The 16,378-nt window shown below is 40.5% G+C and overlaps 2 protein-coding genes across 4 annotated transcripts in view; one reads left to right on the top strand and one right to left on the bottom strand.

Moving 5' to 3' along the window:
* ghra (growth hormone receptor a) overlaps positions 1–8,880 on the top strand; it is a 39,288-nt gene extending 30,408 nt beyond the window's left edge. The window contains exons 5-10 of one of the 2 annotated variants that reach the window (XM_042421628.1): positions 667–845; positions 1,543–1,696; positions 1,871–1,961; positions 2,074–2,143; positions 3,177–3,409; positions 3,507–8,880. In XM_042421628.1, coding sequence (XP_042277562.1) covers positions 667–845; positions 1,543–1,696; positions 1,871–1,961; positions 2,074–2,143; positions 3,177–3,409; positions 3,507–4,269 — 1,490 coding nt within the window. In that variant the 3' untranslated portion in view covers positions 4,270–8,880. Of the gene's footprint in view, positions 1–666; positions 846–1,542; positions 1,697–1,870; positions 1,962–2,073; positions 2,144–3,173; positions 3,410–3,506 lie in introns of both variants that reach the window. The other variant, XM_042421627.1, reaches the window with a different exon arrangement.
* A 3,388-nt stretch (positions 8,881–12,268) lies between these two features.
* LOC121904575 (selenoprotein P) lies at positions 12,269–14,736 on the bottom strand. 2 transcript variants are annotated; one of them, XM_042422385.1, is made up of 5 exons: positions 14,632–14,736; positions 13,654–13,884; positions 13,036–13,248; positions 12,796–12,913; positions 12,269–12,651 (listed from the first exon to the last, which is right to left on the bottom strand). In XM_042422385.1, exons 2-5 carry the CDS (start codon positions 13,854–13,856, stop codon positions 12,367–12,369), a joined length of 819 nt encoding a protein of 272 aa, XP_042278319.1. In that variant the 5' UTR covers positions 13,857–13,884; positions 14,632–14,736; the 3' UTR covers positions 12,269–12,366. The 2 variants fall into 2 exon arrangements, with proteins under 2 accessions (XP_042278319.1, XP_042278320.1); XM_042422386.1 differs by having other exon boundaries at positions 13,654–13,887; positions 14,632–14,729.
* Positions 14,737–16,378: the final 1,642 nt, after the last annotated feature.

Here is a 16,378-nt window from a genome sequence, read left to right as displayed (position 1 = left end):
TCTTGGCCATTGAACCTGTAAGTCTTGATGTTTTTGGTGACCTCCCTGACTCTATCTCTAGTGCCACCATCAGGCCAAAATTTCCAGTTGTACTAAAGAAATATCAGTATATTCATACCCCTGAAAGGATGAGCCATTTCCATTGTGAACACCATGAGTTTTGCTCCTTTTTCCTTGTGCAAGCATCAGGCCAAACTGTGAACTCTGTACACAAAATATGTTGTAATGAAGTTGACAGATTGCCATACAGTCTGGTGCAGGAATGTCCAGTTTTAATTTTAGTAACTTCAATGCTTTTCTTATAGCAACACCTTTAGACACAGTCTTTATTTAACCTTACTACTGGCAACGCTCTCAATAAAGCACAGTCCTATTTATGTTGTTGATTGCGTTCAACACTTTTTTTTATTTTAATGAATTTAATTTTATTGTGTTTTATCAATTTTAAACACACAATTCAAAAAAGGATACTTGCATTAAAAAAAACCTGCCTTAACCTTCTAAGCTTAGCTCAGGTACATTATACACTGACTTATAGAACATGAACATTTTGTTTGATTCAGTATGATTCTTTCATTTGTTCAGCTAAGTGAAGTACATTCAATCAATCAATTCACTATGTTGAAAGGTATAGTTTTAAGTGTATTTATTCCCTTTTCCTGGCAGTACGTCCTGACCCTCCAGTGTCTCTAAACTGGACCCTTCTGAACATAAGTCCCTCTGGGCTAAGTTATGATGTCATGGTCAACTGGGAGCCGCCGCCCTCTGCAGATGTCAGAGCAGGCTGGATGCGCATTGAGTACGAGATCCAGTACAGAGAGAGAAATACCACAAACTGGGAAGCAGTAAGTCTTCAATTCCCCTCAATCCCTCTTTCTCCTTTTCTTTTATGTGCAGACACACAGTTACATGTGTTGACACAAGTAGATACACACCTTTAAAACTTCACAAAATGCCTCTGTGCACATGCACAAGCTCACACAAATGCAAACACTCATGCACTATCTTAAAAGTAAATTGTAGGTAGGTCATAGAGGCACAGTATCGTGTTTCCTTCCCCCTCCCCCCTGAACTCTTGTGGCTAAAAAGCAGTGTAGCTTTGTTGACAAGGCAGTGGAAGCCAGAGCAAGGCCCTCTGGGAAAACACAAGCTCTCTGAAGGAAGTAAAGGGAGGGATCTGTAGGTCAGAGGTCATGAGACCTTGTACAGGCTCATATTCATTACCGCCTGGCCAGCCTGTCTGACAAATGAAGCCTTGAAAACGTTTTTAGAGTGGTCCATTATAACAGTATGTCCTCCGTCTAATGTATCTTATATGTCAACAATTGCTCCTTTGAAAAGGTCATAGTTATAGGTACCAGAAATAAACATAGACCTCTCACCCTTTTAAGTTTAGTGTTGGAATTGTAGACACTTCTGTCATGACAGCCACTTTTTCTGATTAAAAACATAGCAATATTAATATTTTGGCTGTTTCATACAACTCAATCTCTCTGTGTTTCACTCTCCTTTCTAATCTGTCTCTATGTCTCTGTACTTCAGTTGGAGATGCAGCCGCACACCCAGCAGACAATCTATGGTCTACACAAAGGAAAAGAGTATGAAGTACACATCCGCTGCAGGATGCAGGCCTTCACTAAGTTTGGAGAGTTTAGCGACTCCATCTTCATTCAAGTAACTGAGATTCCCAGCAAAGGTAAGATTATGGTCGGTCAAGGGTGAAGCAATCAGTCTTTTGCTTAGGTGCCATAAATGGATGGGCTGTTCCTTTGTGCAATTTAAACAGACAGGGTGCATCAATCTTGAACAACCTGAGACATCTTTGTGAGGGCTGTGATAATGATGGGTTCTGTTTCATATCATTTTATAGAGTCTGTTTTTCCACTCACACTGGTTGTTGTTTTCGGGATTGTGGGCATCCTCATACTCATTATGCTGGTTGTGATCTCTCAGCAGCACAGGTAGGAACAGACTCTCTCTCCTTCTATCACACACACACACACACACAAATACACACAACCATTCCCAGATGATCTTCATCACATCCTCCTCCTCTTCTTCTTGCCTTTGCAGATTAATGATGATTCTGTTGCCACCAGTTCCTGCACCCAAAATTAAAGGCATTGATCCAGAGCTGTTAAAGGTACATTTGCTGTATGGCTGTGTTGTTATTCTGGCTTGTCTGTGTATGTTCCTATGTCTATTCCTATATTATATATATTAGTGAACACACATACTAGACCCAGACCAATACATCATCATGGCTGGTTTTAGGTTATCACAGACATATTGGTATTGATTAGTATTGGTATCAGCTTATACGTTGGCCAGCAAGTAACAAGAAACTGCAGTACTAAACATGTCACAGATACCTATGTTTCATTTAGGAACATTGTCACCATTGTGGTTTGTACACATTTCTTTTTCTCCTAGTATCTCAATCACAATTCTTGGATGTTATGCACTTGTTAGAAAACAAATATCAGCCTATATATTCTTACTCTCTTAAATCCAGTTTCAGTCAGGCTCTGATACATTTACTATTTTGTTAATGCACAAAAAGTGAAATTGCAAACATTGATAATTCAACAAGAAGAAGCCAACACATGGAAATGTGCATTGTTTATCCAGTAAAATTATTATATAAACTGTTGTGCAACCACAGTTTTGATTACATTTCCATTGTAATTGTGATTAAAAACAAACACTGCTGGGGGTGTCCATGTGGCTCAGTTGGCTGAGGCACGTTAGGCCACTTAATCGTCACACCGCCCACTGTCTCTCTCCCAATCACTGCCTGTTTATTGTATGTATCAACTATCAAATAAAAGCAAAAATGTTATAATGATTTGAAAGCAAAGAGGCTCTCTTGTTTTTTGTTGAGGTAAACAAGGACAGGAGGACCACTGAGGGATAATAAGGCATGAAGAGGGTCTTGGTTCAGCACTCTGCTGTGCGTGTGTTATTGTCAGATGATGTGGGATGCATTTAATAGCCTTCCTGTTTTCACTTTATAAAACAAAATGACCCATGGACCTCAGAGAAAGTCCTCATCAGGTCCTGATACTCCCTCTACTATTTTGTGATCAGATAAAGGTGAAACAAGAAGACTGTGTTGACTTTTACTAACACACGCCTTTCTACAATCTGATTATCACACACACTTAAACAAGAAGGGGAAGCTGGAGGAGCTGAATTTTATCCTGAGTGGTGGAGGTATGGGTGGCCTGCCCACTTACGCACCAGATTTCTACCAAGACGAGCCGTGGGTGGAGTTCATCGAGGTGGATGCGGAGGATCCAGACAGTGGGGAGAAGGAGGACAACCAGGGCTCAGACACCCAGAGGCTCCTGAGTGTGTCCCAACCCGTCAGCCACCATATGCACATAGGATGCTCCAATGCCATCAGGTACTGCACCGATCCCCTGTAAATGCCTTGCTGTCATGCTGCCAGATGCAAATTTGAATTTCATCTGTTTTCCTCCACCTGTCACCCTCTCACTCAGCTTCCCTGACGATGACTCAGGCCGGGCCAGCTGTTATGACCCAGATGTGCCGGACCAGGACACCCTAATGCTGATGGCCACCCTGTTGCCAGGCCAACCTGAGGACAGAGAAGCCTCCCTCAATGTTGTAGAAAGAGCCTCAGAGAGAGGCGAGAGGCCCCTCATCCACACCCAAACTGGAGGGCCCCAGACTTGGGTCAACACAGACTTCTATGCCCAGGTCAGCAATGTTATGCCCTCCGGAGGCGTGGTGCTGTCTCCTGGGCAACAACTCAGAATCCAGGAGAACACCTCAACCACTGAGGAGGAAACACAGAAGACAGGAAAAGAGAGCGAAGGCAACGAGGAGACTGATGAAAAGAAGCAGAAAGAGCTACAGTTTCAGATGCTGGTAGTGGAACCTGAGGGAAGTGGTTACACCACAGAGAGCAGCGCCCGGCAGATCAGCACTCCCCCTAGCTCCCCCATGCCCGACAAGGGCTATCACACCATACAACCTCAGCCAGTGGAGACCAAACCCGCAGTCACAGCGGAGGATAATCAATCACCCTACATTCTTCCTGACTCTCCCCAGTCCCAGTTCTTTGCCCCCGTTGCAGACTACACAGTGGTACAAGAGGTGGACAGTCAGCACAGTCTGCTGCTCAACCCGCCTCCCCTCCAGTCTCCCCCTCCCTGCCTGCCACAACACCCCCTCAAGGCCCTACCTGCTATGCCTGTAGGGTACATCACCCCAGACCTGCTGGGGAACCTCTCACCGTGAAATGACAATGCCATTAGGCCTTTAGGTGTTAGGTTGATTGACCAGGAAGTCCCCCTGCAGTCACAAAGCCTGTGTCTACCTGATTCCTGCTGGAAACCAAATAACTCACAGCACACAGTGTGGATGAGAATGTGCAGGTGTTTGTTTTCAGAGGGTGCTGAAAAGGAGATGTGAAAAGCTGCAAGTTTTATTGCTGACTGTTTTACATCTGCAATTACATCAATTAATTTGATGCAGAGGTAGCCAAAAGTATACATCACAAACCAAATGCACAGTTTGTTCTTTTTTTTTTCCATGCACAAGACAGACACGGATGATAGGCTGAGACTATGATTATAATGAGTCAATAAGCTTCAGCTTGCTGCTAACCTGCCTTGGATCTCATTACATCTCTGGCTAACTGTGTTTTAGATCAGTGACAGTGTTAAAGTCTTAATCTTACAGAGAGATGTCAGTGTATGTCAATTGGGGAGAAAACAAGCACATTGTAGTCATGTTTTTACTCTGCAGTTCTTGATACCTCTTGCTGGCAGAGGTTTTTCAATTAATTGTCACCTAAAAACGCTTGGTGGCTTGTTTTGTATTCTTAAATTTCTTAGCTCATCGTGTCATCAGTATTTCACTAGAGATATATTTTTATATGAAAGATATTAGCTATCCACCCTAATACACAGCTAAAACACAGCTATGCAGATTCACCTTGCATTCCTGGCTTCATTTTGTTCAGTGGTATACTGTTCATATGTTCATGAATAAGTGGCCAAACAGATTATATGATGTCAAGACATTTTCGCTCCACGGCTGCAATAGAGTTTAATAGAAGAAATACTTTTAACAACACAGATGCGCACACACACCGACATGCAAATACATTAATAATAAAGCAGTACCAGAGGAGTCCTTACATATACTATTGCTATTATATCTCTTTCACTCCTTGGGGGATGTTGACAGGCATTCAAGAATATGAAGGAAATCACTAACTGAAGTAGAAGCAGAGGAGACAAAGGGAAATTGCAACAAATCTGGAATGCATTGAACATTGCAGACTGATTAAGCATAAGAGTGTCCCAGAATTTTTCTTTAACCTGGGTTTATTTATTTTCATTTTATTTTTTAACATACCGAGAACCTACAGCGCTGTAAGAGGAAGGACTCATTCAGATTCATTCATAGCTGTGAGCTGCTCAGTGCAAACTGTGCTGTAGAGCACGGAGCACCACAAGTGCCTTGCTCACGGGCACATTGAAATATATATTTAGCAGAAGGGAAGGAGACACAGACACACAGACGGCAGTTCAGTAAAACCAAGTATTGCATTACAGCTTGAAACAGCAACCAAGTCTCACCTTTACAACCAGCACTTACTCATAATCTATCACTTAGACCGAAACTTTAATTAGCAAGCTTATTGCTCGGGAGTTGTATTTGTCTCATGTTGCATTGTTATTGCAGCGACAGCAACTGGAATAAGTTGAAAGAATGTGAAAGTATGTAATAGCTGTAATTAGCTAACATTTTATACTTATTGTCTGCCAAGTACACAGTGTTAACAACGTGTGCCTATTACTGTGTTATTGGCTTGCCGTTTCTGTGCTAATATATGTTTACATAATTAGGATTTGTGCATTTATGCATTGCTATGTACACGCAAATACTGCTATGTATAGGTGAATTAGTGTAAAGCCTCTCTGTGCATAGAACACAGTAACATGCATATATACACACACACTACAGAAAAAAAAGAAAACACATGTCTTAATTGATATTTAATTTTGCCTTCCTAACATAGCCATAAAAATGATGAGCTGAAAATTGCCTAAAGTTGCAAGGGTGAACATTTTTTGAGGCCACTAAACCTTAAGTTGCACATTATAGACCATGCTCATAAAAACTGACCACAATTTCCAACCCAAAAATTTTCTAGGACCTTTAGTTCCAAGTTCTGGTCTGTCAGGGTGGATAGATATAAAAAAGTTCCCCTAAAACCTGAGAGTCACTTACAGCAGGCAATGCGTGTGTAATTAGGCATGTGATCCTTTTTTTGTCCCAGTACTTGTCATAGAATACCTAAATTTAGGACATTATTTCAGCAGAATCTGTTGCATAATTAATTATTTTCTCACATTTACCATATAGTGTAAGCTTGGCCTTAGTTAATTGAGATTGTAAGCTTTAATTATGGCCTGTGGGTTTGAAGATGGCAGAGGAGACATATTGTGATGGTTTTAGGCTCCTCATATTTTTTCATCCTATGAATTATCATGAAGACAACATGCCTGTGACAAACACAGTAGCATGGCATACAATAAGATATCCAAGCTTAGGCTGATTGAGGTTGTGCATTATTCATGATTGTAATACAAAACAATGAATTTTCATTTCAGCAAGTCTATGAGTGAGTCAGAGGCATTGTTATTGTATAGCATCAAGGCAGCCTTCAAATGAGCACATCTCACCATAAACAAAAAAATACGTCATATTGCAAAGGAAAAACATCCCGCCTTTGAATTATGTTGTTTTGGACTCATTCTTGAGATAAGCAGGCTGAAAAAGATAGAAAAGGTCTTTTGTATCAGACAATCTAGAATGAAGAGAGACAAAGAAAGAGCCATAAAAAATGTGAATATGATAAATATGTGCCATTTCTCTCTTTCTGTCTCTCTCTCTCTTTCGAAAAAGCTCAGTGTTCTGTTGTTGCTGCCTAGTGCTGATGATACCAGCAAGTCAATGCTGTTGCAGAAATGTCTTAATATATTTACTAGTGCTGTAAAATTACAAGTATATATTTTTTATGTCATTAATGTTACTAATCACAATATATTGCTGCTCGGTACATGTATTTTTTCCTGCATTCAGCCTTACTGTGATGGGGAAGTGTCATTTAAGAGAGTGCAACGATCACTGTATTGTGTACAAGGGTAAATATTTGGTGGTAAAACCAGCAAAATTGATGAAACTGATACCTGAAAAATGGTCTGAGTTAAGCTGGAGGGTATTATTTGGCTCAGTTATCAGTTCAATTATGAATAGAAACACTTGGACAGTTTTTCCCCAAAGTTGAGATGCAATACAGTTGTCTAATGATGCCCATGCAACTTTCAGAGTATTGACACCCATTCAAAGATCCAGAGAAGCCTCTTCGTGTATATGAAGGAAGATAATGGAAAAAGCACTGTTAAGTTTCTGTTTCAGTTGTACCATGGTGATTGTGAATGTGTGCAAACTGGAATATGGAATGCAATTATGATATTGAGGAAAAGTTTTATTAAAAAAAAGTGTTTTTAAGGTCACGGCAAGGAAGACAAATTGGGAGGTGCTTTTGTTCAAGCTTACAGGTGTTTACTTCATTGTGTCTGCAATTTTATTTTTTTGACAATTCACAATGAGTTCATTTTTAATGTAGTGTAAAAGTTTGCAACTGTTATTTCAAGTTTATAAATGTTACAGACACTTCAGAGCAAGCACTTTGTACACATATATATATCAGATGTTTAAATAGTGTTCAGATTTTGTATCTCAGACTAAATCAAGTCTATGAATGACCTGTTATAAAACAGCATATGTTTTTTTTTATTCAGCACAATAATCGGACGATGATGAACCGTCAATATCAATAAGCTTCAGTTTTGTTCTACAGAGTTTATGTTTATAGGATGTATTTTACACTACCAGATTGATAGAATGATGTACTGTAATGGAGTATTTAATATTTGCTAGAAGATTTATGGATAGATAGAGTAGATAGATGTAGTCTATTATGAAGTCATATCAAAATATAGGCAGAGTGAAATAGTTATACTGTAACTATACATTCTTACATTTCTCCCACTATGTGATTTCAACGTTTCTTTATTGAAAAGTTCATTGAAAGAGGCTGAAGCATTTTTTAATTTTGTGTTTTGGCCTCCAACTTCTTGGTTTTGTGTCAGTGAAAGAGTGGCTTTTGTCGCTTTGTTAAGCCTGGAAATAATCTTGAGTGCTGGAATTTGTGCTGGTTGTGACTCTTTATCAACAAAGAGTGTTCGGCCAGACATTTTTTAGCTTGTTGGGAAAATTGTTTAATTCTTGACTTGAGTACTGCGGTTATAGCCTGTTTTTTTATGACTAAGTTCAGTGGCTCCAATCTATATTTCTCTCCATGTGTGATTTATTTGTCTGCTCTGAACCCTCAGATCACCCCACCACCTTATCTGACCGCAGTGGTCGGGGCAGCATGTGTGCGCTGTTATTTCTGATATGTTGTCATCCAGGCTCATAAAACTGGAAATATGCTACACGTGCAGCTGTTTGTACACGTGGAAACAGCTGCATTGCGGTCACAAGTGTGACAAACTCATTATCATAATTTATCACAATGCATTGGTGTCATTAATTTTATATGATCTTGCTCCAAGTTTTCATGCCTCAACATCCCATCTTATATTTGCAGAGCTCCTAACCTTGGAACCACTGTTCTAGTCTGTTGGCTGCTGTTCTGCTCAAGACCAAGAACTGTTGTAATCTTTGATGATTTGATATTGTTCCCTTCCCATTTAAGCCTTTCTGGTGTTGTATGTGTGATCAATAAGCTTTCAACAAGTTACACAATAAATGTATACAGCATCTTAATCATCCTGTGCATTTTTTTTAATCATCAGTTGTTTTTGAAAATTTTGATCCAAAGTTTGATTTATACAAATATTCTAACATTAGTGTTGGAAAAGCAAAAGTAATTTAGAAAAATTAGATTTGACTGGGTTATCAAAATCATGTTACTGACACATAAGTTAGAACAGAATTCAATTTAAAATGTAACTCTGTTCACAAGACCTTAAACTGCCTGCCAACTGTGCCATTAAAAGTCCACCAGCAGCATACTGCACAATAAAGGTCAGCTCAGATCAGCGCTCTGTGACAGAAAAGGATGTTAGTGAAGAAAATGTACAGACCACTGTTGGCTGAGAGTTCGAATACAAATGAATTTGTGTTCGCGTGTCTGATACATAGGAAGAAAAGGAATTGTGTGTGTATACATGGTGGTTGTAGGGTTCATAATGCGTACTTGTTTGTGAGCAACAGAGAGGCACTTTGTGTGTGTGAATGAGTTCACAAGTGTGTGATTCTCTCTCGCTGCTGGAGTAAGTGGAGAGGAAAGGGCTGCGGAAACAGTTGTGCATCGGGGGGAAAGCATATCGGACAATTAAGACAGAGGCTGTGTACTGCACTGCTCTGTGTGGGGCTGATTGAATCAGAGAGACAGCCACTCACAGCTCTTCGTCTCAGGACATTGCAGGTAATTACCCATAAGTCACTGTTCCCCTGTATTGGATCTTCAGCCCAATTACGCCCACACAAGCAGTCCACCTCGGCCTCATTTATTACCTCCGGTTGCTTGTTGACCTTTTCAGACACACAGTCCGACGGGCAATACAGATACATTACACCGAGCAGAGGGTGTTGCACTTTAAGTCTTGAAGACAATTTCACAGGTTTTCGGTGTGTTTTGACATCATTACACAAGTGTTAGCATTGAAAAATGAGCTTAAGATGACTCATGTGTTAATGCGTCATGCAAGCATTGCCATTCTAAACAAAGATGGCCAGTTTAAAGTAGTTTATTTTTGCGTTTAAAGAAACCTAATTAAATAAATGCATTCAAATGTGTTCTAGAGTCTATCAGCAGTAATATTAATACCTAAGCATGCAACCTAACAAGACGTGCATTATCAGTATTTAAAGTGTGTGTATGTATGCATGTGACACACCAGCTATATAGTTGAGGGAACCCACTGTCAACCCTTATAGGATACTCCTGCAAATATTTCAAAGTGTAACTGGACAGGTGATGAATATGTTGCTTATGTGCATGCAAAATCAGGACAGTCTGAACCACTGGATTTGGACTTGTATGTGTTTGTGAGTGGCAGACCGAAATAGAGAAAGAATACACAGCTAATGTGCATGATCCTTGAAAAGATTAATTTGTTTTTTTATTAATTTAAAAAGTTTGTTAAGAGTCACTTGGGTTGCATTATCAAAAATGGTAAGCCTATATGAGGTCAGTAAGGAGCACATAGAACATTATTTAACTTGTTTGTTACCGTGTCTATAGAGCGGTGGTGGTTTATTGTGTAGACCTTCATCGCCATCTACTGATAAACATTGAGCAAAGCAATGACATAGCACCTTTTACCTATATCATCAAAATAACTTGAGGGAAATGCAGTTTTATCTACTTAACAGAATGAGTGACATGAATATAATAGATCTTTGCTATACTGGAGTTAAATGGCATGCAGCTGACTCTTAATAAGCTCATAAATGTATAGGAGGTGTAGGTAATATGACCCCTTTGCTATGTTGAAGTCACATGTTCAACTTTGAGGCATGTGCAGGATAGCTGCCAAATCATCAAAAGTCACTCCCTCCAGACATACATGTCAAACACACAGACTTCATCTTACACAGCAAATATCTAACCTATATACTGTACATTCACTGTCAGTTTTCATGTTTCAACTTGATCATCATTGACAAAAAAGCACACACACACACACACACACACACACACACACACACACAAAAGGTAGCTCAATCAACTTTATTCCACAGTCATTTTCCATGTTTCACAACCTCAACACAATACAGTTCTCTGTGCAAGCATCAGGTGTTCAGGGTGACCATTACCTTCCCACAGAAACCATCATTAAGCACAGAGTGTATTCCAATAGTCATTCATTGCTTCACTCTCTTTTTCCTTCTGCCTTTCTCTAAACATTTGAGCCTTGTATTTTTTTTTAACTAGCTTTGTATAAATGTGTGCAACTTGCAACCTACATAGCAAACTACGAGCAAAAAAAAAAAAATTAAAATGTGCATGCAGGAAGTGGTAAAAGATACACCTGAGATATGTTGTGGACTTTATCAGCAAGTACAATGCAAAAAGAAAGTTATGTTATGGTGGTTACTGCCCTTATGTGCTCAAGAACAATTATCAATAGAGTGCCCTACAGAGCAAACATAACATTGGTATAAACTTTTTTTTAGGCTTGCTAGAACTTTGTCCCAATAAGGGGCCAGTGCTTTTGGGTCCCCCCCAACAAAAATGTAGCATTTACTACATCCTTCTTCAAATATTTGCTGGTAATTTACTAATTCACACATTCTGATGGAACTGTGTCTTTTGCTGCATTCCTATATATCCTACTCTTCTTTAATCATTACTTTTTTGCAGTACTTGCAGAATCCCTTTTTCTATTTGCTCAAATATCCTGGGATATTGAACTTTGAATTTTTTAAGTGTTTATCATGTTCCTGAACAACCCTCTCCCCTCCCTCCTGCCTGACTTCAAACAGACGCCACTAGAGCGTAGTTTCTGCGCCTGGTTTCATAAAGGATGGAGAGAGCAAACCGGAAAAAGCAATTCATGAACATGACCACCACATACACTCCTGAGAAAGGATGAAAGCAACAACTGACAGACATGGTGAGACAAGTGAAACCCAGCATCTGACTGTCATTTATTCTTTTAGGTACAGTCAAATTATTTGTGAATCTGTTGCCGAATGTAACGAGTTAACAAGTTGCCAATACCCGCTTTGGTTCGTATGTTTATCTACCTTATTTTTCTATATCAGTGTGATGGTGGACTCAACTTGTGTTCATCTACACCACACCCATGCTGTCAGTAACTGCCACGCCCTCTCCCAGGGTAATACTTGTTGGTAAAAAGAGTGCTTTGCCCCGGTGTTGATGGCTGGTATTAATATGAGGTTGATATCAGAGCCAGCTTACAGCTGCTCTCATCCTCAGCTTACAACACCTGGAGGTCAGGCTCACTTGGCTGGCTGTGGCTGTTGTCAGTCAGCAGGAGGCGAGCGTCACTGTCAGGTCTCCCTGACATTATTGGTTGCATCGCCTATCAGTCCCTGTCACTGTCAGGAGGCAGGCAATGCCTCATCACATTGTCAGAGACCGACCGGCTGCTCACTCCCTGCATCACCAAACAGCCTTCGTCAGTGTCAGCATCAGCTGGCCTTAGGGGAGGCTTCATTGTCAGAGCCTGCTGTCCACTGTCAGCTGTGCTTTGACTTTCACTTAGCCTTTTCAGATGCTCAAGGTCTCTGCATCTCAGGGAATCCCACTGCCTCCTGGGGCATAGGTTGTATTTGCACTGCTTGCTGCACCTGGCCAAAATCTAAATGTTGTTGACTGTGAGATACCTGTCTATCTTGCTCTAACCCTTGTTGCCCAACAGCTTGTTGACCTTGTCCATGGCTATGGCCATGACCATGATGATGCCCATGATGGTGACCATGCCCAGTGTCTTCTTCCACAGCTGGAGCAGCATCTGCATCAGGCTGTGTGTCTGCTTTACACTCCTCTGGGATCTCAGTGCTCTGTGGGAAAAATAGCAGGGGAGGGGCCAGAGATTTCAGTGTATGAGCTTGTCTTTGATGAAGTGTATCACCAACATGTTATCTGAGGACTTCAGTTTGTTTAAATCCCTGTATGTTTTTGCAGTTATGTGTCGTGGAGTATACCTCATGACTGCAGTCCCCACACACACGTTTGCAGTACGTATCTTTGATCGCACCCTCAACATGGCCTTGACCAATGATGGAGTATGGAAGTGAAATGTGACGGGTAAGACGGCCACACCTGATGGTAAAGGTAGAAAAACATGTTGAGGTTAAGTATCAACGGCAACTGAAGTGTTAAAGGCAAATCTAATGTACAAAAATAAGACGAAGGAAAATATGTGCTGAATACAGGTAACAAACCTGTCATAAATGAGAAAGTCATCTTTCTCTCCGTTCAGTGTCCGCCAGACATCAGGCTGATGTTCGAGCTGTTTGTAGAGAGTGACATTCTCAGACAGACTCTGCTCCAGCATGCCGTGCAGCTTCTGTGCTTGCGCCCCCTGGTGGTTAATGACCATGTAGATCACATCCTTCAGACCCCGCCTCTCCAGCTTCTGGCGCAGGCTGTCCATCCTGCACAAAGGAGGGAAATCAGAAACCATGAGTCTAAAAATCAGTTGCTAAGAAACAATGTTATAAATAAAGCTTTCCTCTATTGTCTGTTTAACAAACAAAATATGAACAGGATGCGCTTCCTCGCCAGTGAACTTGAATAGTTGCATGAGGACTACTCTGAGCTTGTTGTACCTTGCTGGCAGCTTGGCAGGCCTTTACAGGATAGACTGTCAAATTTAACTGGCACTATTAAATGTCTAATACCATTTCTGTAACAATTCTCGACAAACCAAGCAGTGTGAATGTCATGCTTTGACACAGATTTAAGACTCCTGGGGTGATGCAATGCAATGAGCTGTTTTTTCTTGAATGGACAAAAATGCAGGACAAGAAGTCAAGTTAGAGACATATTTGGGCATGTACCTGGATGCCTGCACCAAGCAGAATTGTCAGCTGGCCTGAAAAAGAGCCACCACCGTCACACGGCCAATGGCCTCCGTCATGGGCTCCACCTCCCCTATCTTCCAGGCTGGGGGCTGCTGACAGCGGGGCCCACCCCCCTCACTCTCTGCCCCGCCCCCATGGAGCAGGCAGAGAGTGAGGAGCAGGGTGAGGCACGCCCACATCCCTGCTGTGCCTCCTCACTGCCCCAATCTGCTGATCACAGAGGGAAAAAGTGGGAGGAGGGGGATGTTGGAGAAAAGGGTAGCAAGAGGTGAAAGAGCAGAAAATGGGAGGAGAAAACATCAGAAATTGGTCAATCTCATCAGATAAAAGAGATAGGACTGAACAAAAGGTCAGAAGAAGGTTATCATTTTTACATTCTGCAATATTGACTGGACTGAATAACCATATAAAGGAAGCAGTGCAACAAATAGAATGAACAAAGTATTTAACAAAAATGCTCTGTGTGCATGTTCTTTCTATACAAATTTATACTCATTGATACACATAATTAATGCAAACAACATATACAATACCCATCAAAAGTTTGGATACACCTTCCTATTCCCTTGAATGCAAAAGTGTGTCCAAACTTTTGACTGGTACTGTAGTAGTATAAGAAGTAAGCTTGGATGCAGAAAGTTAAAAGTCCAATTTTTCTGCCTTGCGTCACCACATGCAGAAATGTTAGTTATTGTATAAAATGGTTCATTGGCTGAAAATATTTGTTGAAGTTTGATACATTTGTACAGTGCATACACAGTAAAAACTTTTGCATTTATGATGAGATAAAAAAAGTGGATTCAAATATGCTGCGTTGCAAAATACCCTTAGGTAAAATGTTTTAACTTTCATCCATTTATTTACTGTAGCTGTAAAATGGAGCACTTTGCTTTCTAGGTATTTAATTTATTCTATTTTAAAAAAGCATTTTAAAATGTAATGAATTTTGCTTACCCTTTTACTGAAAAGTTCCCTTCCCTCTGCTCAGCTCAGCTCTGTGTTGCTGCAAGTCCTTGAACAAAAACAAGTCTCTTGCTCCACCACTCCCCCCTTTTATACTCTGCCTGTTGTTTTCCTATCTGAAAGGAGGACAAAGTTCAGTTGCAGCTGTTTGCTGATGCTTACACTTTCTTCAAGTTTAAAAAGTCACTCTACATGAAATCCCTTTGTCAAAGGTATACAAGAGAGGTTTTTTATGGAAAATGTTTGGTAGCTGCTGGCAGCTTGACAAATTCCTTTAAGAGAGTAGTGTTAGGAGAGAGAGTAGCCTCTTTATTATGGCTGGTTAGGTTGTGTCGGTCCTGGAGATGCATGCATGCATTGTAAATTACATTACTATACATAAAAGACACATAAAAAAAATATGACAATATATTATAGAGTGTGTGTACTAGAGAGGGTGCAAAAACATTGCGTAATTTGGTTTGAGAGACAGGAAATGAAAAAGGACAGAGGGTGGAACTCTGGTCGGTTTCCAGCATGTTTCTGCAAAGTCCACACAAACACAGCTGGACTGAGCTCATCCAACATGTGGCGTAACTTAAGTATTTCTGAGAAAATATTCTGCTGTTGAATAAACACAGAAAGCGGTAGGAGGACAATATTATTTAGCATTAAAGATGACAGTAATTTGTACTGCATCAACAGTTCAAGAATATAAAAAAATCTGTAAACAGCCTCCAAAGTCCAATCAACCAGTTGTGGGTGTCTGTCTGCAGAAATAGGTCATGCAGTTCAGATCAGTGAGAGTGCTGTTATGAAATAGCTGAGGTCAAAGGCCAGTGCAATTTTAATAAGGCTGACAAATGTCGACTACTTTGGTAGTCTTGTTGTACAATGAGTAAACAAAGAAATGCAAATGGCAGTTAGACTGAGGAATATGGCCTATTACTATATCTGAATCTACAGAGAGCCCTACGTCAGATAGACATAATAAGAATAATTCCTGCATAGTATCAAGAAATCCGATACAATTAACCTAGCAATAATTATAGTATTTGCAGCCTGTTGTTGTAACTGTGTTAGAGAGGTGTTTGTTCATCTGCATTATGATTTTTAGGCTTGTTTTGTCAGTGTTGTTGGGTTGAATTTGCCAGTGTTGAAGGTGTTCCTGCATTGTGTCCACTCCCCATATATCTCTAAAAGAGTAACCACTATATGTTCAGACTCTGAGCATCATTTACTGAAGTTGAGTGGAACAGGTAATTTTCTGCAGTTTGTTCTGATTCCAGGAGTTTTGGTCAGAAATACTCAAGCCACTCACTCGGTTGACTTGGTGCTATGGTTTTACTCTTTAGGGTGCTTCTCGCTCCTGGAATACACCAGCGACATTGCAGCATGAAGGGAGCACTTGTACAAAGTGTATGTATAGGTACCAGTGTCTATAAAACACCACTTGATCAGTGCTGTGAGATGTGGCATCTATGGTGTAGCTGTCTGCCGGTATAGCAGAGCATGATGTGACATAGAGTGTCCTACCAGAACTAACTTTATTTTATGTAACTCATTTACAGTGTCTGGCACAGTGCCTATGTGCTTTTATCAGGGCACACTAACCTGCATGAGATATAACAAGGCATGTCAGTCAATTTCAAAAGATTTTAATTGATAAAATGAATCCACACAAGGCCAAACCAAATACCCTATCACTAGAAGTTGATTCAGATGGCACAATGTCTTAGAAACTTTTATCAGCAAATAA

This window comes from Thunnus maccoyii, chromosome 9, assembly GCF_910596095.1.
Source record: "Thunnus maccoyii chromosome 9, fThuMac1.1, whole genome shotgun sequence".
In the NCBI taxonomy this organism is placed as follows: Eukaryota; Metazoa; Chordata; class Actinopteri; order Scombriformes; family Scombridae; genus Thunnus; species Thunnus maccoyii.
The sequence above is the reverse complement of the archived record's forward strand: the minus strand, read 5'-3'. Positions and strand labels throughout refer to the sequence as shown.